The sequence below is a fragment of the Staurois parvus genome, unplaced genomic scaffold, assembly GCF_062004578.1.
Source record: "Staurois parvus isolate SC_StPar_1 unplaced genomic scaffold, SC_StPar_1.0 ptg000438l, whole genome shotgun sequence".
Taxonomy (NCBI): Eukaryota; Metazoa; Chordata; class Amphibia; order Anura; family Ranidae; genus Staurois; species Staurois parvus.
Window position 1 is genome coordinate 2,772,520 of NW_028318234.1, and position 24,888 is coordinate 2,797,407.

At 42.4% G+C, this 24,888-nt stretch overlaps 1 protein-coding gene across 1 annotated transcript in view; it reads left to right on the forward strand.

The window, feature by feature from the left end:
• Positions 1-24,179, forward strand: part of PRKAA1 (protein kinase AMP-activated catalytic subunit alpha 1) — a 63,115-nt gene extending 38,936 nt beyond the window's left edge. The window contains exons 5-9 of the mRNA XM_089687817.1: positions 1,132-1,219; positions 2,126-2,350; positions 8,160-8,649; positions 15,288-15,414; positions 20,653-24,179. Of these exons, the coding sequence (XP_089543943.1) occupies positions 1,132-1,219; positions 2,126-2,350; positions 8,160-8,649; positions 15,288-15,414; positions 20,653-20,900 (1,178 nt within the window). The 3' untranslated portion in view covers positions 20,901-24,179. The remainder of the gene's footprint in view (positions 1-1,131; positions 1,220-2,125; positions 2,351-8,159; positions 8,650-15,287; positions 15,415-20,652) is intronic.
• Positions 24,180-24,888: the final 709 nt, after the last annotated feature.

Below are 24,888 nucleotides of genomic sequence, written 5' to 3' on the forward strand. Positions count from 1 at the left end.
ATCCCATATGGGCAAACAGATATACTGACAAGTCTGCAGGAGACCTGCATGGCACCAGTGATCTGCTGATCGCTGGTGCAATGCTTTACAGGCTCCTGTAACCAAAAATAATGCATATTTTTTTTACGTGCAAAAATGGCATTTTATTTTTTTTGGTCGAAAGGTGAGTATCCTTTTTTAAATGTTGGTTTAGTCAAGGTGACAGTAAAAGGACTTGTCTTATCTTCCGCTCCCCGGCAAACGGCACTCCCCTGTGCTCCAGGATTGAGTTGCCTGTCAGCGACGTGAATGTCCATTGCAGGGGTATGATCCTTGTATTCGCCTTGATATCATGCTAGAGTGCAGGGAGAAAATACCGCAGGGACTGGTCCAGCAGTGCAAAGGAGGCTGTAGGAGCCAGAGGATCTGGTAAGTAAAATTGCTTTACCTGGTCCCCCAGACATAAGTTAACCCTTGCAGTATGAGCACAGCCTGTGTAGTGGTCTGTTAGAGATCAGTCATTTTTAAAGCGTGCTGTAGCTGAAGATGATAGGACTTTACCACCGTTTTTGATATAGAGAATCTGCTGGGAAGTCTTTTTTAAATGGGAGGGTGCCAAAGCTTATCCAATCCCAGAAACAAATTTCATATATTGCAGTTTACTAGTCCTTAGATATGATGGTTGCGTTGTGTGTGTTTTTAGGTGGCTACGCTTACTCACTCCACTGTATCTATGGAGGAGCACTATTGTCACCTTGGACTGCTCACTTAATTTGAACTGCAAACTTGTCCTCTCCATCACATGGAGGGTAGGGCAATTAGTTTAGACCATAGCTGTGAATGGAGATATTTTGTGCGTTTGGTTCAGCTCACTTTGACACATCAGATTGACATTGTGTTTCTGGCAAGATCTTTTCTGTAAATACAGAAAATGCTCTTAGCCTGAATAAAAAAATCTAATGCAGCCACTTTTAAGGACTGCTAAGTTGCACTATATAAAATTTTTATTCTTTGGATTTAGAATGCAACAGATATAGGAACACCCAAATTAAATTTACTAATATGGTTTTCACTTTCAGTAGGTTATTACTGGAGGAATTTGTTTGGCCCTCTAAACCAGAGTGTTTTTCCCCACATTTTAATTTTTTATAGGCCTTTCCAACATGATGGCTGATGGAGAATTTTTAAGGACGAGCTGTGGGTCTCCCAATTACGCTGCGCCAGAAGTAATTTCAGGAAGGTATGTGTGTTGTATTCACTAAAATGGTGGGCTAATGGAAGCATGCAACACCTGTTTGTATGGAGTACACGAAGTGGGCAATGTTACCTATTCATGGCAACGGGCTGATGGAGTCAGGCCAGGCACTATGGAACTGGATACCTGACAATTGGCAAGTACTCATCTTTGGGTGATTCAGCAGGATGTAGTGATTTTGTGACCCACATAGTTGTATTCTAGAAATTCCAACAATTTGGAAAGGCTGAGGCTTGACATACTCCCACTGGGAAAATGCAATGGAAAACTTGGCTCTGCAGCTGATCTTTTAACGGTCATTTTTTTCTGTATTTAATGTGTTCTAAGATAACAATTGTGTATTTTTTAGTGAACCCAGATCTAGTGGTGGTGTAATCTTCAGGAAGCATGTATTGGCGTGTTCTGTAGGTTTACATTGTGGATGTATACTGTCCTTCTCTGTGGTAACTGTTTCTCTCTAACAGAGGCCGGGTTAGACATAGTATGTCTCTTATTAGGAATGAAAACCCGCCTATTCACAAATGTTTATTTTTTTCGTTAACGTTACTCTTTCAGTGTAGAGATTTGTAGACTAGTTTCTAAAGACCGGGTAGATTTATCTTCTGCAATAATGCTGCCTAACATCTGCGATAAGACATTAACCGCCAGTGTGTGCCGAACCACTGCCCATCCCTCCTGAGCACAATGGTCATATACCCCTGTCAGCTGAAGCCTGACCTGAGCACCACCGTTTGTATACAGCCTTTCTTACTCCACTGACCATGGCCAAAAAATTGGTTATTTCAAGTGTTCTGTAAAGCAAGCTTTAAAAACAAAAAAAAAGTAAATGCTCTTTATGAATCTCCCCCCTTTCTACAACATTGCTGTAAGCCTACTGTTTTTCCTATCCAGGCTCTATGCTGGCCCAGAAGTAGACATATGGAGTAGTGGTGTCATTCTTTATGCCTTGCTATGTGGGACTCTTCCATTTGATGATGACCATGTGCCAACCCTGTTCAAGAAGATCTGTGATGGCATTTTCTACACTCCTCAGTATCTGAACCCCTCTGTGATCAGCCTTCTCAAGCACATGCTTCAAGTGGATCCCATGAAAAGGGCTACCATAAAGGACATCAGGTGAGCTTGCCAGTAAAGTAAATTAATGCGGCTTGATCAATATTTTTTTTTTTTTTTTTACATTACTACTTTATTGCAACCCTGTCGCAGGTGGGTACAAATGGCAAACAAAATTTTCCCATAAAGTGAGATATTTTATACTTTGTGGGCGCTGCAGAGTCTCCCTGCAAAATCTTGCATCCTACATATATTCTCAGGTATATTGGATTTCTGGATCTCCTGCCATGCATCATGGTTATATTTGCTGGCTCCCATTTCACTATCCAACAGAGGGGGTGCTGTGGGAGAAGCCATTGTGTTGCCAACGTGTGTGGGCAATCACATACCTAGCAGTGTGATGGCAGAAGATTCTTCAGGGTTGTGTAGCTCTGCAGCAGACAGTGTTGCTTTAAAGGATAGTTCACCTTTTGGGGTAGATTTACTAAATCTAAAGCACTGAGAATCTGGTGCAGCTGTGCATGGTAGCCAATCAGCTTTTAACTTCAGAAACCTTCAAAACAACCTGCTTTGTAAAAGTTTATAACATCATGTACCCATATTTAGAGTCTTAACATGTTTGGAGGATCCCACCTCCAGTGTACATGAGACCTTGGGGGCATTCACACCATGCCTCCACATGAATCGCATTGGATTGCACTGAGCTTTTGTGCGATTTTCATGAGGTTCTGTGCAGTGTAATTTCAGCCCATTCATTTTGGATGAAAATCGCACTGCACCAGAAGTAGTGCATACATACTTTTAAAATGCACTGCAACCGGATCGCTGGCAAATGCAATGTTTACGACCTGCATTTGGGGTGGTGTTAACTTTCTGTTGACACCTGTTGCAGATTGCAAATGGAGTGTTTTTCATTTGGTGTGAATTGCACACAAACGCACAGCTCGTTCCTGTCTGCTTCATGTGCAGGGGTGGTGTGAACCGACCCTTAAAATCTTTGCTTTAAAAATAGCTGCTGAATACAGGGTGCGTCCATGTTATGTTTGCAGACCTTTTGCAACACCTGGTCATCTTTTGATTATCTCCCTTTGATTATCCAGACAGCTCTAGCAGAAGGAGGGAGTCTGTCAGTCCTCTAGCTTAGTTGTGCAGGTGTTGAGTAGACCAGAATTGCAGGAGATTTTACATTGGGCTATTTACCATTTAGCAACGTCCCTTTATTTGTATTGCAAACTAAATCACGTTCACCTCCAGCTGGCTGCATGGGTCAGATAAAAATTCCTTTTCACACAAGCTAATTCTTAAATATTCTCTTAACCCTTCACAGAAAAAAGCAATATAAGCGCCATTTTTGAAAAGTAAGATTTTAATCTACCTCTCTATGAACACAAGAACAATGTCCAAAATTTTTACAAAACTGAGTTTTATAGAACATTTGTTCAGCTCATTACATGAAAGGGTAAAATAACTTGCATTACAAAATCTTTAGTTTTTTGCTCAAATTAGTTGATGCAAAAATGAATACACCCCACAGAAAAAAAACTACATCTAGTATGTTGTATGACCTCCATTATTTGGAAGGACAACAGTCTTCTAAGCATGGAATGAACAAGTTGTCGACTTATTACAATATCAGTATTTCTTCCATTCTTCAAGAATGACCGCTTTTAGAGCCTGGATGGAGAGTGATGCTCAACTTGTCTCTTTAGAATTCCCCATAGGTGTTCCATAGGGTTCAGATCAGGAGACCTACTTGGCCACTGAATCACTTTCACAATGTTTTGTTCACAAAAACAGTTGCCTTTTTAGATGTGTTTTGGATCATAGTATCTTTCAATATAGAGCAGTACATCTGTGAATTCATGATCCCATCAATGAAATGCAGCTCCCCAACACCAGCAGCACTCATGCGGCCCCACAGAAGGACACCACCACCACCATGTATCACTGTAGGCACCATGCATTTTTCTTTGTACTCACCTTTGCAACACCATACAGTTTTAAAGCTATCAGTTCCAAAAACATTTATCTTTGTCTCCTCACCCTAGAGTACAGGGCCCCATTAGTTTTTTTTTTTTTTTTCCCCAGCGTGGACCCTGGCAAATTTTAGGCTGGCTTTTTTGTGCATGGGCTTTAGAGACTTCCTTTGTGGACAACACCCATGCATGCCATTCCTCTGCCGTAAATGCTGTATTGTCAAAGGAAACAATCACCCCAGTTTGGCTTTCTGCTTTAGCTATTTGTAGTGAACTTGCATGGCTTTTTTCTTCAACCCTTCACATCAGAAGATGCTCCTGTCAAGGTGTTAACTTCCATGGTCTTCCTGGACATCTGAGATGGTTGCAGTTTCATCTTAAATATTTGCTCTTTTGCTACAGTGTTCTGACTGATAAGTAAAGCTTTGCTGATCTTGTAGCCTTCACGTTTCTTGTGTAAAGAAATCTTCTTTCTCAGGCCTTGTGATATTTCTCTTCCATTTGGTGCCATTGCTGACAGCATGAGATGGGAAGGCTTTCCTTAAGTAACTTTTTATAATCAGTTGTCTTCTGGACACCTGTTTAATGAATAATTACTCACCTGAATTGAATTTGTTAGGATTTTGTCTAAAATTTAGCTTTGCTTTCATGGCTTGCAAATTAATAAATCCTGTTTGCAAGCAATGGGAGTTTTTTGTAGTATAGTGTCCCATAGAAAATGTTGATTCTGAAAGGAAAGTCAAGGTTTTCTGACAATTATGTTGGGTGTACTCATTTATGATGAGCACTGTATAGAGCCCAGGCCATTTAGTTTATGTAGTAGTAAATTATTTCCAAAGCAGGACACTCAATTGGTACTGCTGTCATCTAGACTCCACTTCTACTATTACCACATTCTGACCATAATATGTACTTGCTTTTCCAACCATACCGAGGCTTCAGACCTGTAATCCAGTGAAGAGGCCATGATTTATGGACTGTTTGGTTTTGATTGGACTAAATTTTGGAAAACTAGCTTGTCCTACCAAAAAATGCCTACATATACTGTATTTGTCTGCAGATCTTCTCAACCTTTTCAGTGTATGCAGATTTGATATGTCCCTAAATTCTTCCCATGAATTTGACCTATTACAGAAGATGCACATGTCACCACCGATTCATGGGTCCAAAACAATAGTTTTGTGCTGATGACTGATGCACACAAGTAAAAGCTGATTAATCATCAAATGGCGTGCTAGTGACAAATATATACTGACGGTGCCATCTGTTCAGTTGTTGGAGCACCCGATCACCTAAGGTCATATGCAGTACAAGGCACATATAATTCCTGATCTGACAGGTTGTCTCTGTCATTGATAAGTAAACAGAGAGCAGAGTCCAGACAGAGCATGTGAGCATTGCAGAATCACTCTGATGGCAAATCTGATATGCTTTTGGTACTCTGGAAGGGCAGGATTGCAATAATGTAAGCAGGAATGTGAGACCTCTGTCCAGCTCATGGGGTACCTGAAGTTATACAATGTAGTTTTTAAAGTGTGCTATAAAGATGCAAGATGACACCACTTTACGTGCTGGTGTCAGAGCTTTATGAAATATGGCTGCATAATTAAAAATGATTGCTTTTGGTGTGAAAACTATCCTATACTTGGATACATGTGGTGGGACATTGGTGACAATGAATAAGATAATGGGACTCTGAGGGTACAAATAGTACGAATGTAGGTTACATTGAGTTTGATGTGTTTATAACAAATATAAACATTCTTTGTGTGAATGAATCATTTTATGTATACACAAATCTCTCCACAAGCACGATGTTTGTACAGTATATGGATTCCATCAGTGTGTATTTCCTCAAATATATTTCTGCAATATTGTATTCATGTGCAATATAAAATATTTAATATAATGTAATATAATATTATATAATGTAATATATTATATAATATATATTTTCAATCCTTCTGGGCCATTTCACCCTCCTTTCACCTGGTGATCCGACCAGTAACACACCTCCTGTATTACAATGCGTGCCTACACTCTGCATGAAGGCACAAAAGGGGGCACCTTTGGACAGCAGCATTGTTAAACTTGCTGTGTATCAAACACTCCCCCAGATTTAGATACACTAAAGTTCCCTTTCACACAAAGGATCTGATCAGTTTTCAGGCAGACCTGATTGAACCCTCTATTCACCCCTGTGGACCAACAGGTGTAAACGGACTTGTGTCCATTTTATACCTGCTTTCTTCCGATCTGGTCTGAAAACAAAACTGTTGGGGGATGCGTCCCCCTCAATCTGATCAGATTAGAGGTCCGTAGGGTGTAAACGGTGGATTCTGTTTATACCTGGCCTCTTAGAGCAGAACAGGCTCTATACTTGATCACACTGCAAAACCTGAGCAACAGACCAGTCATGAGCCCAATCTGCCCATATCAGCAGGAGATCAGCGGACAAATCCCAAGCTGATCTGAGTCTGCCCCATGTGAAAGTGGTATGACAAATGAAAACCAACTCCAGCGAACGCTTTATAATCAGTTACAGCAAATAGTTTTCCTTTTGGGATAAAAGTTTACATGAATTAAACTCTGGTCATTGTAAGCACCCCTGTCAATGGTTTGTGTCAAGCCCCTAACTTCTACATCTAAAGGACAGCTTTGTTCTGTTGAAAAATACTGGCTTGATCACCAGGTGAAAATAGGAAGGCCTAAAGAAACCTAATGCAAACACCACATTGGAATTGAAAAGTTACAATAGGTTTGCTTTGGGTTTAATACTGCTTTAAAATGGTGGTAAAAACTCGGCTCAGCTACATGTCATCCCTCCCACAGACCTAGTGGTGTTATACTGTTCCCTTAGTTCTAGGTACCGGTGTCCCCATATGACGGCTGTCTGATTTGATTTCCCATCACTTGTTAGTGGTGACGATGGTCATCAGGGCAAATGGGGTGAATCTCAGTGGAGACACTGCCAGAAGTAAACCTGATGCTTCCCTGTTTTATTCAGGAAAAAAGTTTCACTTGCTATTTGTCTGGTAAACCGTTGTCACTGGAGCTGAAATTGAGGGAAAAATCAAACATTGAATTGGTGTCAGAACAGGAATCGAGACAAAAATCTTCAAATGGGGACAATATTGTCTGAGAATGTGTATATGGGGAGTTTCCTTCAGATTCCAGTTGTCTACAGAACAGGAAGTCAATCAAAATCTCCCCAAGTAGACACAGATGGCAAAGGTTTTTTTTTTTTTTAATCATTTACATGTTCTATCCAAAGCGGGGAAACATTTAATTCCTTGTGTATGATTTATCTTCTATTTCTGAACTTTAATAAGTTCCCAAGTTTTGTGACATTTATGAAGACCTTGTCATAAGCTGGAACCTGGTGTTACTAAACACACGACGGTACAATCAGTCTGTATGTGCAGTAAAGCATGCTTGTTATACTCACTGTGGAACCTAAAGGGTTAATCCTCCGCAGTGTGTAAAAAGGCTGCTTGAGCCTGCCTTCTCTGCCCCTCTTGTTATGTCCACCTGATACAGACTGAACCCGTGGTCACATGCTCAGTTTATGTATTGCTAGAGGTTATTTCCTTGCGAGGGTGCATGTGATCAGCACAGGGCCAATCAGCACTGTCCACAGGGTCAGAGGTTTCACATCCTCCTAGAGCAGAATTTTCTTTCTCCTCCTACAAGCTTTAACCAGTGCTCTGCTGAAGTCACAAGACTGCTCTAACTGCTGCTGAGAAAAGGTATTTAGCAGTTTATATTTACTAAAATAATTGCATTTCCATCTTGTGTACTGTGGGAGACCAGGTGGAGTGAATTCAGGGGCCTGGGTTTAGTATTTACTTTAAGTAGCTATTTGTCAAAATTTCATTTTTTTTCTTTTAATCCAGAGAGCATGAATGGTTTAAACTGGACCTCCCAAAGTATCTGTTTCCAGAGGACCAAACCTACAGTTCTAACATGATTGATGATGAAGCCTTAAAGGAAGTGTGTGATAAGTGTGAGTGTACGGAGGAGGAGGTGCTCAGCTGCTTGTACAGCCGCAATCACCAGGACCCATTGGCTGTAGCTTATCACCTGATCATAGACAACCGACGAATTATGAATGAGGCCAAAGATTTCTATTTGGCAACAAGCCCACCAGATTCATATGTAGAGGAGCCTCATGTACCCCGGCCCCATCCAGAGAGAGTGCCCTTCTTGGTTGCAGAGTCCCCCCGTCAGAGACACACACTTGATGAGCTGAACCCACAAAAATCAAAACACCAAGTCGGGGTGAGAAGAGCAAAATGGCACCTAGGGATTAGAAGTCAAAGCCGACCAAATGACATCATGGCGGAAGTATGCCGAGCAATGAAGCAGCTGGACTATGAGTGGAAGGTAAGGGTTGCCATTTTATTCCCATAAGATGCCATTCTGCTAAATGGTTATTGAAATACTAATCTTCGGAACATTTGTATTCCTTCAGACAAATGGAGATTTTATAGCCAGGCAGAGCTCCAGGCTGATCTAAAATATGCAAGTTAATGCAGCTTTGTGTTTTTGTTTTGTGTTTTTTTTTTTTGCCATGCCAGCAGTGTGTCTGAATTTGACCTAAATTAGGACCTAGCTGGCAACAGATTTGTGACATGCACATGTGCTGGTAAGAGGGACCACTTTAGTCTGGCTGCAGAATTGGTGGGAGGCTGAGGTTGTCGAATGTAGAAGGCTCCACACTATTTAAAAGTTTTATTCTTTTTTCGGTCTGAGGGATTGTCCACACTAATAAAAATCCCAAATATTAGTTGCAGGAAGATAAAAGTAATTTCTTTTTAATATGCATTTGAGCTACGCATGCATGTTAAATTGTATGGGGCAGCACAATGGCTAAATGGTCGGCACTTACACCTAGCAGCACTATTCACTGGTGGTAATCCAAGACTTGAACTACCTGGAGTTTGCATGTTCTCTGTGCCTGCAAGGGTTTTCCACCAAGTACTCTGGTTTTCTCCACACTCCAAAAACATGCTGGTAGGTTAACTGGATCATGTCTAAATTGGCCCCAGTATGTGTATGTATGAATGTGAGTTTGGGACCTTATAATGTGAGAGCAGGGACTGTGTGTGTGTGTGAGAATTGGCAGCCCTATAGAAGTACCTGTAATATCTTGGTGGTTCAGAAACTCCTAGGGACCAACCAAATAATGAAATGGGTCTGCTTACAGCAGCCATGCAGTGAGTGAATGTGTTGCAATTGGGCTGATATATGGATGGTGAAAATTCTGTCCCTGGCTGAGCCATCAGAACCGGCTGGTTCATATAACCTGTGGCCACTTCAGAAGGCCAGACCCTCTCCTCCCAGAAGGTGAGGTGACACCTCCAGATTGAGCAGCATGAGAAATGTATGGGGTAATTCATCTAGCCATGTGTTGGGAACAGAGCAGCCTCCTTTTTTTTTTTTTTTTTCCCTGTGCTTCCCACCAACAGGTTAACAATATTGCCCTAAATGGTGGTTTTTCTGTATTTCTCCCTTTTTTATATTTCATAGCATAGGGCTAAATGTTTTCTTGTATCTTGTCATTTTTCTTATCTTTTTGTACATATTTCTATGCACTGCCCACCAAGGGATATTATACAATTGTTTCTGGTACTAAGCTGAGAGTTTTCTAAGGCCCCTTTCACATAGGGTGGACTCCACCAAGTGTCCGCTAGTTCAGCAGGGAATCTGTTTGCAGATGGTTGGTCAGTGTCCCCTCCATCTATGCAAAGCGGACCCATGCAGCCCGCAGTCCTTTGTGGCTGGTGGGATGTAAACAGATCGCCTGTCCATTTACACCCGACTGCCATCCAATCCACTGGTTGGGGAACAGCATTCCATGTTTTTTTTTTAAGCAGATAGGATCAGATGTAAACTAACAAGTTATTTACATCAGCAACGCTATAGCGGGCAATGGAGGATACAATCTGGTCTGCTGAAGGAAAAAAAAACAAAAAAAAACTGACTGGTGGGCTCAATCAGTCTACCCATGTGAATGAGGCCATAGAGAAAGATTGTTGCATTGTCATCGGTCTGTTCTTGGTTGTAAATTGTGTTAGTTGCCTGACAGAACGAGACCGCCAATCTGATTGCATGCAGATTAGTGATATATCTGGCAGAGGGGATTCGGTGTGTGTGGTTTCCTAGCAGACCAGTCAGCTGACAAGCTGCAGGTGGTGGCAAGCAACCCTGTGTGTGGGCAGTGGGAAATGTGATCATGCTGAGATTCTAGCTTGCAGTATAGCCTTGGAAATCTTGGACATGTGTTGGGTTTGCTATGTTGCTCCACAACCTTTAGCCTGGGATCACACTGGTGCAGAATTCAGTGGTTTCTGTGAGAATTCCGCACCCAGTTCATGCGAACCGCTTCAGTGGTGTAACACCCCGAAATCTGTCTGCAAAACTGTGGATGTGTAGAATCGGATTGCATGGTTGTAAACACCCATGCAATCCAATTCTAGTGCGGATCAAAAAAAGGGTCCTGCACCTTTTTGGTGCGGATGTGGTGCGATTTTGTCCAGCAGAAGCGTATCTGCTGTCCCTATTCCACACTCCAACACCCTTAGCTCTGCCCTCATGCTGTTGTGCACAGCATACTCCGGCACTAGCAGCGCTTCTCGGTCTCCCTGTCTGCACTTTATCTCTTGTGACCCCAGAGTTCCCCACCTTGCTGCATGTGACCTGCAGCTGATAAATGTCCTTGGTGCCAGAGCTTGTCCATCACACTGCAACAGAATCTCTGCAATGACACCACCATCTTGAGATGCTCACTTCTTTGCTAGGAATTTTACCCCTGCACTGAGCCATTGTGCATGCTGTGGGGCCTAGGCTCCACCAGATCCCTTTGCCTCACATACATCCCTGAACAATAAGCACTGGACTCCTAACAGTTCTTCCTGGGAAACAAGTACATCATGTAATAACTGTACGGGGGAGATATGGTGACCCTGGCAGAAAAACTGAACCCAGCTATCCGAGGGGACCTATGGGGACCAACAATCTGTGCTTAGAGAAAACAGATGGCTGTAGGAGGCATCACCTAAAGACAACTGCCCTTGGCCAACAGATGCTGGATTCTGCCTAACCAAGAGAAATGCAGGGCTGGTCAGGGTATATATCTCCCCATCGGCCCATTGATTTCTGTACCCTTTCCTTTAGGCTGTTTTTTTTTTTTTGTTTTTTTACAAAGTTCCAAAATACAGCAAGTAGAAACAGGAGAGAGAAAAACAAAGGTAATAAAAAGGTAATTTTACAAATGCCAAGAGGAATAGTAAAACTTTTTGGCTCCTTTTTTACATGGGTGTTCTGATCAGGTCACCTGTCCATTTTTCAGGAGGACCTGATTGGTCTCTCCATTCTCCTCTATGAAGCAGTGGGTGTAAACGTGCGTGTCCGGTTTCACACCTGCCTACATCCAATCTGAACCGCTAAAAACAGGTGGAGATTTGTTCTCCATCTGGGTGGATCGGATGGCAGTCGTGTGTAAAGGGACAGGTGGTCCGTTTACATCAGATTGCCCATAGAGAACGGGCTGTGTCCACTTATGCAGGACCTGTCATAAAACTGCTCAGCAGGGATCCGTGGACATATCCCCTGCTAAGCAAGCTGATTGCAGGTGGAGTCCACAGCTTGTGTCAGGGGCCTTAAACAAAAGAACCATAAAGGTCTGGTGTAGAGGGAGTGCTAGAGGTGGTGACATTGGGTTGTGCAGTGTTTGCACTGTGTGCTATTGACCAATTCAATACCGGGCAATTTTACACCTTCCTGCCCAGGCCATTTTTCACGTTTCAGCACTCACACTTTGAATGACAATTGCGCGGTCATACAACATTGTACCCAAACTAACCTTTTCTCATTTTCTTCACACAACTAGAGCTTTCTTTTGGTGGCATTTAATCACCGCTGGGGTTTTTATTTTTTGCTAAATTAACAAAAAAAGACCAAAAATGTTGAAAAAAAACGCGTTTTTCTTTCTGTTATAAAAGTTTGCAAATAAATAATTCTTTATAAATTTAGGACAAAATGTATTCTACTACATGTCTTTGGTGAAAGTAACCCAAATTGGGATGTATTTTTTAGTTTGTAGGAAAGTTATAGAGTTCACAAACTATGGGATATATCTGAATATTGATCAATCCTGAAGTACTGACAGCCAATCTAATTTCTTGAGGTCCAAGAATGTCAGAACAGTACAGATATCCCCCAAATGACCCCTTTTTGCAAAGTAGACAGTCCAACGTACTTCATTAGAGGCATGGCAAGTTTTTTGAAGTTTTATTTTTTTTTTTGTCGTTATTCGGAAAATGAACAAATTAAAGAAATTAGTTTCACTTTTTTTTTTTTTTTACATACTGTCACCAGTGCAGTACAGCATCATCATATAACTGGCATGGCGGTGATCAGGGACACTGACCGGTGACAGTATGAAAAAAAATATATATATTTTTTTTTATTAAATTTTTTTTCTTAAGATTTTTTTTTTCATATTTCACTATCACCAAAGTAGTACAATGTTACCATAGTAACATTGTACTACTTTGAGGAAGTGATCAGTGTTTTGTTTTTTTTTTTTTTTCTTTAACACAATTTGCTTATAGCAAAGAATTACTTTGCTATAAGCAAGCATTTACCTGAATGACATCGATTCATTCAGGGTTTTCTTTTTTTTTTTTTTGTGCTTAGCTGTGATTTGGCCACAGTTAATCACATGACGTGCATGTGATCACTGTGACCATTCACAGCTAGACACTAGTATACAATGGATGACATGAATGAAGCCATCCATTGTATACAACTGTCATGTGACCTGCTGTGATTGGTCACAGCAGGTCACATGGTACCGGCAACAGGGGCCGATACTCGGATCTGTCATCGGCCGTGTCCGAGGTACACGACCGGTGACAGATCGCGGCTCTGCAGGAGCGCAATCTGCGCATGTGCGGGAGGACGCCATATGGCGTCCACCCGGAACGCTGATGACATTTGCCGGCCGCCATTCGGCCATAGGGTGGGCGGCAAATGGTTAAGCATACCTGGGAGTCTTGCTCTGCAGCTGAGGTAGCAGGGCCATGGTCTCTCCTCCATACCAATTAGATACATGGGATGCAGTGGCAGTAGCCATCTTGGCTGCAGAGTGAGTTGCCTTTTGGGTGGCAAGGAAAAGCGGGTTCCCACTCTTGTGCCTGCTCCAGCAGTCGGGACTGCTACCACACACTAGCGGCTGCTGCTGTGCTGGTGTCCGAGTCCTTTCCTCCTGAGCATATCTGAGCTTTTGGGCCTCGGAAGTGACAGGTGAACCAGGGTTCAGCAGTATCCTCAACACTGTGGGAAGCCTTGGGAGTGACGCTAATGCCTGTCACAGAATTTACAGGGGATGGTGGAGACCGCTTGGCTCAGGTCACCTGCGTTCTACTCCTGGCCACATCCAGACCATTCTAGGCTTATATTAAGGTAGGGGCCCCTACAATCATTTTCTGGATGGGCTGATTTCATCCCCTCCACCCCATTTTTCCCTGGCTCTCAGCAGATGGCACATGCTGCTCTCATCAGATGATCCTCCTGGAGCTCTGGCTGGCTCCAGGCTGTGGATGATCATATAAGGAGGGTGAGTCCCAGTGTCCTTAATGTTCTCTGCCCTCCATCCTCCAGAGCTCAGGGTTAGTGTGTGCACCTCTGCCCTCCCTGCTCCGATCACTGGGGAGGAAATCCGGGGGTATCCGCTTTGTTTTAAGGGAGTAAAAAAAAGGAAATCGGGTCTAGAGCATATTCATTACAAAAACAAAAGAAAATGCCCAATTTGCACAGTGAAGGGAAGTAGGGATGGAGAGGAGGAAATATCCTGTTGAGTGGAGATCCGCTTTAAAGTGCTCTTATACCTTTAACAGTAATCTGTAACAAATCAAAACTGCTATGCAAGAATGCTTCAGTGAGAAAAAAAGTAGCCATTCTCCACTGTTGTACTCGTTAATGAGAAGTCGGGCTTCACCTAAGAAGTCATTGCCCTGGAAGCATGTGGCTCATGACTTTTGGAATGGTTATATTTAGCCACACCTAATGCAAGAGCCCTCTATGTATCACTTGACCATAGTTTTACTTTAAACTGTTCACATCAAGACTGGGCTCGGTTGTATGAAGTATGCCCTGAAAATATGGTAAATACATATTGATCCTGCCAGTACAACCATTGAATAGTCTCTTCCTTTTATAAGGTGACAATGCTTTTTCTTCAGGGAGATCACTGTGACCTTGACTTGCTGCTGTAGCTGCTTAGATGTTGGCATGGTTAGTCCAATCCCTGAGGAGCCAGACCTAGCTCTGCCCAGTCCTTTCATTGCATCACATTGCTTTTATCAGCACTAGCTCACAGAAAAGATGTTCCTGCTTGCGGTTGAGCAGAAGAAATCCAACTTAAAATCTGCATTTACCATCAAGAGGTTGAAAAATGTATCATGCTAGCTTGCACTTAAAGTGGAGTTCCATCCAAAAGGGGAAGTTCTGCTTTAAAGATTGGTCCCCCGAATTTGACAGGTACCCACTCCCACGTCTGCTACGATCGCCTAGTCGATCGGAAACAGAAGTTGTACTACCCTCCCTCCCCAAAGTCTTGTGGGACACGTGACAGGTCCCAGAAGACGGGGCCATTCAGGAAGCACAGCGCTACTTACTCATGCATGCGCAGTGGGCACCCGACTGTGAAGCCGCAAGCTGTCACAGTTGGGTGCCCACACTGAAGATGCCGGCACCTGGAATATAGGACAGCCAGTGAAACGGACTGCAGCAGGGGCAATGCGGGATCGTGGGACAGGTGAGTGGCTGTGAGTGAGTGGAACTCCGCTTTATCATCTGTTACTGAGGATAAAATAGATTTTAGATGGACTTTTTAAACTGTTTAACTGGAGTTGCCCTTAAACATATCCTCCTTTTACAAAACTGTATGCTATCCTAGTCTGATAACACACGTACCCCATGCTGCATTCATCAAGCTTTCTTCCTAAAATCTGCAGGTTGTGAATCCATACTACCTCCGTGTTAGGAGAAAAAATCCAGTAACCAGTATGTACACAAAAATGAGCCTGCAGCTATACCAAGTGGACAGCCGGACATACCTACTGGATTTCCGCAGCATAGATGGTATGTAATACTACTGTACCAGGCAGAGATTATGGTTTACCTGATAGTTCTTGTAACATTGACTCAAGTGTGTATTCAACTAAAAGCAATATACTGACCAAATGTAGTCTTGTGTGCTGGATTCTGACACCTTCAGTGAGTCTCCTTGACATTGTTTTGGTTGTTTCCACCCACTTTGGAGTCTGTTCCCACTCCCTCTGTTAGTCTGCTCCTGTATGCCAATACTCCCCATTTTGCACAGTGCATTCCTGAATCCCTTTCTGAAAGTCTGTATAGAGATAGTACAGATTGGCTTACAAATACTTTCCCTTCCACACCAAGTAAGAGGTCAGATTTGGTGGCAAGTTACTTGAGCAGCCAATTCTGAATTTTGGTTTTTGGAGGGGCATGTGCAGATAGGCTCCATATACTAAAGTCCAGGCCTTTAAACGCTGTGCAGTGGACATCAGGAATGCAGACCGTACTGTGCAGGTATGACGTGGATACTTGAAGGGCCTACTGAAAAGCTTCAGTGTTACTGGAATAGTGGAAGATGCTAAATCTATTGTGGAAGTAGTGCAGTTCACTCAAAACCTATAGCCAACTTTTGCCACTTTTGGAAAATTCCTCAGACATTTATTAAAAAAAGCCTTTTCTCTCCTGCAAGACAATGCTATTATGCGCTAGTATGTATCGCATGCTAGCACATTATGAAGTACTTGCCTCAAAACCAAGCCCTTCAGTGGCGCGCTGTCACGGCTGACAGGGCTTCCATCTTCCTCCTGGGTTCGCAGACTCTGGCCTGCTTTACTGTCTGAGCCATGATGACATCACAGCGGGAATCCCGTCTGCGGCACGGAGCTCTGAAGGTATGTTATGGGTCTGATATTCCCTCGGGGTGCATACGCCGGTGAAATCACCGGTGCAAGTAAAGGATATTTACAGTACTTACAGGTAAGCCTAAAAGGCTTACCTGTATGTAAAAGATAAATAGAATGACTTTACGACCACTTTTAAGCAGTACTATACTTGCTACTTCTCCAGCGCTGCAATGCTTGTTAAGCCCAGCGGCTTCCAGATATTGATCCCCTGCTGTTTCCATTGGCCAGGCAGAGATGGTCGCTCCCCCACTTGTATGGGAGTTTAGTTACAAGGATGTGCATTTCATATCGCCTGATGCCCGGGCCATGCACTTTTGGGCGCCAGGTAGGTAGTTTTTTTGTTTTGTTTTTTCTGCCTTTCAGCCCTGCTGTGGGCAAGGGCTGCGGTGGAAGCATTTGGGTGGCAGTGCTGCTGCCCAATTGCTTCCACACAGCAAACAGTGCCAGCCTCTCCCCCCTGCCCGCTATGTCCCAGACTCCGCTTGCCCATCTTTGGCCCGGGACTGGTTCTGTGGGTGCCGACAGGATGTGGTATAGGGGAGGGAGGAGAGCGGACACATCCGCTCCCTTCCCCTTGTCCTGACGTGGAAGTGATGTGACGTCACTTCCGGGTCCCTGTTTGATAGATTCCCGGTCATTGAGGCCGGGAGAATGTAATGCGGTGCGAAGTGCACTGCATTACATTCACATTCAGGGAAGCACAGGGGAAGATATGTAGGGTCTTTTAGACCCTGGATGTCTCAAATAACAGAACCTGTCACCAAAAAATCATCACAGGGGACTTTGTAATTAAGTAATTTTTTTTATTTTTTTTTTGTGTTACACCCAAGCATATAACCCCCAAATTTTTCAAGGCCCCCACATATGCATGCACAAACTTAAAAGCACTTGCTGGGGCGCCTCGACATGAAAAGTCGATTGCAATACACGTTACATATCGCCACGCACGCCAGGATGAGAACAGTAATTTTTGCACCAGAACTCCTTCGTAATGCTAAACTGATTACCTATAAGGGGCTTTAAAAGCGCCACCTATAGAAAATAGAGGGTACTAAAGTTTGTTGCCGTTTCACGAGAGCACGCAAATGTAAGGTTTGACATGTTGCAACCTCCGTATTTTTATAATTTACAAAAAAAATGAATAGCTTTTTGTGCCCTAAAATAAACTTGAATGTGTATATAGTACTGAAATTTTGCGTTTCCTAGACATTTTTGATAATATCGTGTGGCATAAAAAATTTAAACTACCACTATTTAGGATCTCTGATTTCAGAAAATGTGTTAAGGGTTTTGTGCCATAGTCAGGCCAAAAAACGCAAAAACCGCTCTGGCAGCAAAATGGATAAAGGATAAGCCCGGCATTCCCCTTTCCTGACGAGCAGCCAATCTGTGCTCATTACACTGCACGGTCTTTCTTCCCTGCTTGTCCCTGGGTGCTCTGCTGGAGAGAGGCACGGAGGACGAGATAAATGGCGCAATGTAAAAATCAACTTTTTTTTTTTTTAAGGATTCAGACATTACATAAAGCAGATTTAAATACGGTTTTGGTTAAAAATTTTTGTGTTTTATCTGGACAAGTAGATTGTCATAAGGGACAAGTAGATTGAAAAAAACTACTTGTCCGGGGACTAAATTGGTGTCCCAGACATTTCAACACGCCTGAGTTATCCTGGCAATGCTGAAGTTCTTACACTGCAAAGCTTAGTGTACAGTACGAACAGGTAGATAAGGAACTTTAATGCAGAAGGGCATAGCCTGTATCTTCTGCAATAAAAATCCTGCCTGTTCAGAAATTTTTTTTTTTTGTAAAGTTCCACATTAAATATTTGCATTGCATTCCAGGTGCAAAGTACAGGCTCCTGCACAGGAAATGAACAGTGGGCTACAACAGTGATTGCGTTTTCACACCAACACTTGTGTTCCACTGATATCCAAGTGCCCCTCTGCTGTGGTGTCAGATGGGACTTCTATTCACAGATCCTGGGAACAGTTCTATGAATGGATGATGCAGCTGTGCAGGGGGAGTTATGCAGAGCTGCACTGACTGTAAGGGGAAAAAATGTGCAAAAAAACCTCAGAGTAGAACCCTGCAATGTGGGTGGTGGGGTTGGGCAATGTGACCATATTTAATGTTAAACCTTAGTGGTATTAAGACCAAACATGTAATATATTGCATCTTGGCTATTATTGGATGTGGTGGCTGCATTCGTTTTTATTTAGGCTTTCTGTTTTCACCTGGATCTGTCCAGTAACACACCTCCTGTATTAGTGCCTACAATCTGGATGAAAGAGCATAGGGGCATATTTGGACAGCAGCATTCATTCTGGGGGAAGGGGAGTGTTAGATGTACTAGCAGATTTAAATACACCAACACATTTGAAGCCAAACACCAGCTAACTCTTTACAAGCAGTTACAACAAACTTGTATGTATGTGGGATGGTGGGGGGGGGATAAACCTTAAACATTTACATGATGATTGTAAGCACCGCTGTCAGTGTTAATTGTTTTTCAAAAATACAAGCTCTTGTGCCAATATCCGTTACAGGGATGAGACAAACCTGCTTACTGGCTGGATCCCCAGATGAAAATAAAAGATGTGGTGGCTGCATTAGTTTTTAGAGTTCTAAGAATTGTAAGCTGCAATGTTTGCCTTTTGGATTTAATACTGCTTTAAATATGGCATGGTCACCAAGGGAGCTAAGCCTTTGACTTTAGGGCAGGCAGCACATTGGAAGGAAAGGCACTTAATATGAAGGATTTTTTATGTAGGAAACTCTTGGACATGAGAAAATGTGCTTTGTTTACCAAGGCACACTAAGGTTTGCCTGGAGTTCAAATTGAGTTTGAATCATAGCTGTTTTATCAGGATATAATCTTTGCCTTGTTACCAGCACAACAAATTTGTGATTTTAGACGAAATGGCGTAACGTCGACGTCCAGATGCAGAGAATGACATGCTACCAAACCTACAGCCTGTCACTGAAGTCATAGCAGCATGTACACATGCATGGCCACAGACTGCAGTTCCTAGTGTGCTTTCAGGGCAGTAATTGTTGAATAGTATTGGCCAGAGTACTGCACCTCCAGGCTGTCAGGACTTGAGCAATATTTAGGGGGGAACATTGACACATTAGGAGTAACGTCTGGACACTACTCTGTATGTTTGTGTGGGGGTGGGGAGAGTACAGGATCTCTGGATGGGAGGGGGCTCTACACTGAAATTTTGTGATGCGGTTAAAGCATGACCAGTTTACTGAAATAGAATGTGTTGGGATACAAAGAGATGATATATAGAATTGGCCACAAAATGCAAATTAAGAACCCAGGCTGCATTTTCTAGAAAGCCTTTTCATGTAGAAATATGAACCATTGCGGTTGATTGGCATGACCATTCCCCACTGGACTTTCCCTTTTTGCTAGAGGACTTTTATACCAATGGGGACCATTTAGACGAGAGAAGCCAAAGGAACTAGTTACGGCTTTCAGGTTCTGGGAGATATTCAGGTTTGGGAGAATCTGTCCCTTTGCCCACTCGGTACAAAGTGTCAGATCATAGAAGGGGAAAAGAGTGGTCTTTCAAGAGAACCGGTTCTTTTTTTTTTTTTTTTTTTTTTGTTTTCCCCTATTACTCCATTCATCTTTGAGCCCTAAAAGTGTCTGTAAACCCTTTGCTACACCCAGTGAAGTGAGTGGCCTTAGGTGATACCCATGGATAAACCAATCCTCCTACATAAGTTGTACCTGTTTATTTGTAGGATTCTCTTCTCTACATTTGTTCAAAGTGCTGGATTTTTAAAGCTTGTCTGAGCTTTCAGAAAACAGGGTGGAGAGCTGAAATTACGCACTGCAGAGCTTGGCAAAGGGGAACTCTGAGCTGATTAGAAGGGGCACACACTCCCTTCACACAGCCTCAGTGCTGTTCATGTCCTGTCAGTGTGCTGAAGGTCCTTCCCTTGTCACCTTTTCTCTTGGTGTCATTAAAACTTGTCAGAAGCGACTTGTACAGATAGCAGAGATATGAGGAAGCAGACAGAAATAACACTTGGTGGCCTGGACTGAGACAGGTATTCACTATATAGGGATAAGCTTCATGGTTTAATATCAACCCCCCCACCCAAAATCCACTTCCTCCCAGAATGCAATGATTGGGCCTAAACAGCCAGTGGCCAGGCCCAAATACTATCACCTGATACCAATGACCCATGGCTTCAGGAAACCAGAGAGGTTAACAAGGGAAATGGGGTGAAATTTCAAGAGGACTTGTCACTCAATAGACAAGGTGACAGATCTAATTTGAATTGGATGCCTGCCCCACAGGTAAGTTGATCTTTTCCTTTGTATGAGTACTGCCGATAACGTGTTGTATCTTTTGACAGATGAAGTTAGCGATGCCAAATCTGAAAATACCACACCAAGACGGTCGGGGTCTGTTGGCAATTACCGCCCACCTCAGAAAAGTGACTCTGATGCCGAAGCCCCAGCAAAATCATCCAATGGTTCTGTCCCTTCTTCACTGACCTCATCTGCAGACTCCTCCAACACTGACCTGGTCCCTCGACCAGGAAGCCATACTATAGAGTTCTTTGAAATGTGTGCAAATTTAATCAAAATTCTAGCGCGATAGGCTGAGGCCTTTTACCAGATCTCATTTCGAGCAATAAGCATGCAGTAACCTGTAGCCAAAATGCTTCCAGTCTTAATCCAGTCCTAGTACACAAAGAGCTGAAAGCAACATCACAAATGCAATTTGCACATAGATCCGACACCGTCGCTCGGTCTAAAACAGTAAAGCTTAATGTGTGATAGTTATTTTTAACAGATATAGAAATGTCAACAAAGCTATAAGATCTCGTGTGTGTATATTTTTTTTTTTTTTTTTTCTCAAGATTGACTTTTTAATTGCACATTTTATTGAACACTGGGCTGTGTCGCTTATTCCTGAGACACCACATGCGCTTGTTTTTATTAGTCTTTTTTTTTTTCTCCACTTTTAAAGGGGATTTTCAGGATTTATTTTAATGACCAGTCTGTGCTCTTGATAGGGATTTATACTTGTGTATATTGCAAGCAAACAAGAGATTTCTCAGCACACTATGTATGTAAACCATAAATTTATTTTACAGAGAAATTTCACCGTAGAATTACTCTACGGACATGTAAATGGCCATACAAACACCTTGACAGATGCACAGCAGCATGTGTAATTTGTTTGCTCTTTTGGTTGTCCAGCAATTGGCTTTGGAAACGGCTAGCTAGTTATCAGTTACACCATGCAGTTCATGGTGTCACTTGGCCCCCACCATGCTATCTGCCTCTTTGACCATTTCCCAGTCCGGCTTTCAGTCACAAGATGTAGGTAGCATGAGGGGGCTGAACACAACAAGTTGTATTGTCATTGTTAAATGGCCGGCTGTTTCCAGTGCCGATTGCTGGACAACCAAACCGTGGGCAAAAATCAAACGTGCTATGGCATTTCTCAAGCTACATGTTATATGGCTGTTTAACCCCTTTACGCCGTGCGGCCTCCCGGTGTCTGGGCCTAGACGCGGAGCGGACGCACGTTTGTGTTCAGGTAAGAAAAAAACATATGTGCTGAGAGCTCAGAACGTTTCTAGTGTGTAGACTTTTAAGTATGTTTAGTTTCATGCCTAACTGTATAAAATGTTAGGCAAGCAATAATTTGTGAATTTGATACATTGTTTCTTACCTTGCGGTCCTGCCAGTAATGGGACTTCTGCTAGACTGATGGTGCTAAGCCACTGCCTCTCAATTAGCAGCATTGTCAGCCTGCTGTGTGTGTACAGACCTAATGGCCAACTGAAGGAGCATACATGTTGAGCAGACACCGCTGCTAATTAAGAGGCAGTGGCTTAGTGTTCAGCCTGCAAAAGGAAATGCTTTTCCTGGCAGGATCGTTAGGTAAGAAACTTTGCAACAGATTCAAAGATATTTGCTTAAGAAAGCTGTATACAGTGTGCTGTGATATCAAGCATACTGAAAAGCATTTGTGGTTTACATATACTTCAAAGTAAACCTGTCTTGATACAAACACTGATTGCTGTGGCTAAACTGCATCTGGAAATACTAGTTTCCTGGCTGTTATACTGACAACCTGGCTTCAAGATGAGTCACTGACCAGGAACCAGTGCAAAGATGAGTAGAATGCCTTATCTACATACATGTGCCAGGTATTATGGTAAAGGGTATTGAAGTAGAAGGGTTGGCATGATAGCCAGGCAGTTGAGAATTTTCAGAAGCAGAAGTTGTCAATGACAGCCTCCATGGTTTCCTATTGCAGAAGAACTGGCAGACCAGGCCTTCTCTCAGAGCCAAGCCAATAGTAAAGTGATGTCCTGTATGTTGACAATACAGGGCGGGGATGATTGCAGCGCAGATCTCTCCGAAGTCTCACAGTGGGGGCACCGGAAAGTAAATTCTCACCAATCTTTGCATATTCAAACATGGAAGCTACCTATAGGAGGGCTTCTTGATCACAAGTGCTCTAAATCTGACAAGATGATGGGTCAGCTACCTATAGGAGGGCTTCTTGAACACAAGTGCTCTAAATCTGACAAGATGACGGGTCAGCTACCTATAGGAGGGCTTCTTGATCACAAGTGCTCTAAATCTGACAAGATGACGGGTCAGCTACCTATAGGAGGGCTTCTTGATCACAAGTGCTCTAAATCTGACAAGATGACGGGTCAGCTACCTATAGGAGGGCTTCTTGATCACAAGTGCTCTAAATCTGACAAGATGACGGGGCAAATTCTCATTAAAGTAAGCAGAACTTTTCATTTTGGATAAACTAAGGATTTTAGAACCACTGCCAGTTTTTTTGCCATCTGTGTCCCATTGGGGAGATTTACATTCACTTCCTCTCCCATATCCAAAACAAGAAATGAGGACCGCTGCAAATTAAGGGAATCTCTTGGGGGCCCCCCAGGTTACCAGAACTAGTGTCCCTATTTGGAAGATTTCCCCTCTTACTTTTCTGGGAACAACCCAAAATTTGGAATTTTTTGTTTACATTTACTTTTAATAACGGTAAACGGGACAAATAGAGGGTGAAACTCCTGTAATGGGGGCACAGATGTCAATAAATCTTAATAGGGGTTCTAATCCATCTCTACTCTATCCAAAGCTAAAAAAAAGTTGCCTTTAGATATACTGTAAGATCTATAAAGACTCACTGATTTTGGGTGGTAGAGCAGGCGAGTGAAGCGCGTCATTAATTCAGCTCACACAAAGCCAGATGTTGTGAGCCTGGATTGGTTCTTTAACAGTTTACACAGAGAAAAGAGAATGCAGATAGACAGAAGCAATGGCATGAACAACCAAAATGCCATTGAGAGCTACAATGGAAGATGGTCAGCAAGTTTTCCAATTTGTGCTCCAGAGCCACCTACTGGTGAAATCTGGTGTGACTGCTTTTGCAGTGAAGCTATAGGAAGACTCAATCTGTTTAATTGCTGTCAGTGCTCATCTGACCTTGCTGTGTGGGGTTTTTTTTTTAATCCTTCTGTGCTCTCACTTGGGGCAGACCAAACCAACATAAGTATGTTTTCCATGAAATTGGTTACTTTCCTTCAGTGCTTGCACAGTTAACTGGTCCCCTCCCTTTGCTACACAAGACCCCCTTATATCAAAAGCAATGAGACTGCCAACTGTTTAGAAATAACCCTGAAAATTCCCTTTTAATTCTAGTTAAGTTGGTTTATATAATGCTGGAGATCTAATTGGAGTTTAATGAGGGACGGTAATTTGTACAAATGTAATAAAAGTGTTGTTTTTCTTTTTATATATAACAGTTGAACATTTTTGTTAAATGGATTTTAAACATTGGATACATGTAGAATGTTACCTGGCTGGATAAATAAACACTGATTTTTATTCTTGGTAATAGCAACAAATTCAGGCTTTTTTTCTTCACAAGTGCTCAACTGGCATTCACTTGCTATTTTTTTTATATTAAATTTTTTAAGTTAATTTTAAAACATATCAATGAATGCCTGTATTACCTTTAAACGTTAGATTGTATGTGCAAGGAATAACTGCATTAAAGATTTTTTTTTTTTTTTTTTTATGCTTCGGCTACATGTTGAAGAAATTCATTTATTGAATAGAATATGGAAGAGCACAGGCTTGAGCAGGGGGCTTGTATCCCCATGCAACTGTTGGGTTTTTAAGCAGTATAACAATGAATGTGGGAAACGGGAAGATGTGTTTTTAGTACATGTTCTACTATTACTAGAGAATAGAAAAATGAGACAAACTTAGAGCATACTCTGGGGGAGATTTACTAAAACTGATGCACTCAGAATCTGGTGCAGCTGTGCATGGTAGCCAATCCGCTTCTAACGTCAGCTTGTTCAATGAACCACTTCAGCTGCCGATGATTTTACCCTCTTCATGAACAAGGTATTTTTTGCTATTCAGTATTGTGCGGTTTTAACTGACAACTGTGCAATCATGCATCACTGTACCCGCATCAAATTTCTATCCTATTTTTTTCTCACAAATAGGTTTATTTTGGTAGGTATTTGACCACCACTGGGTTTAAAAACTTTTTTATATATAAATGAAAAAGATGAAACCTTTTGAAAAATGAT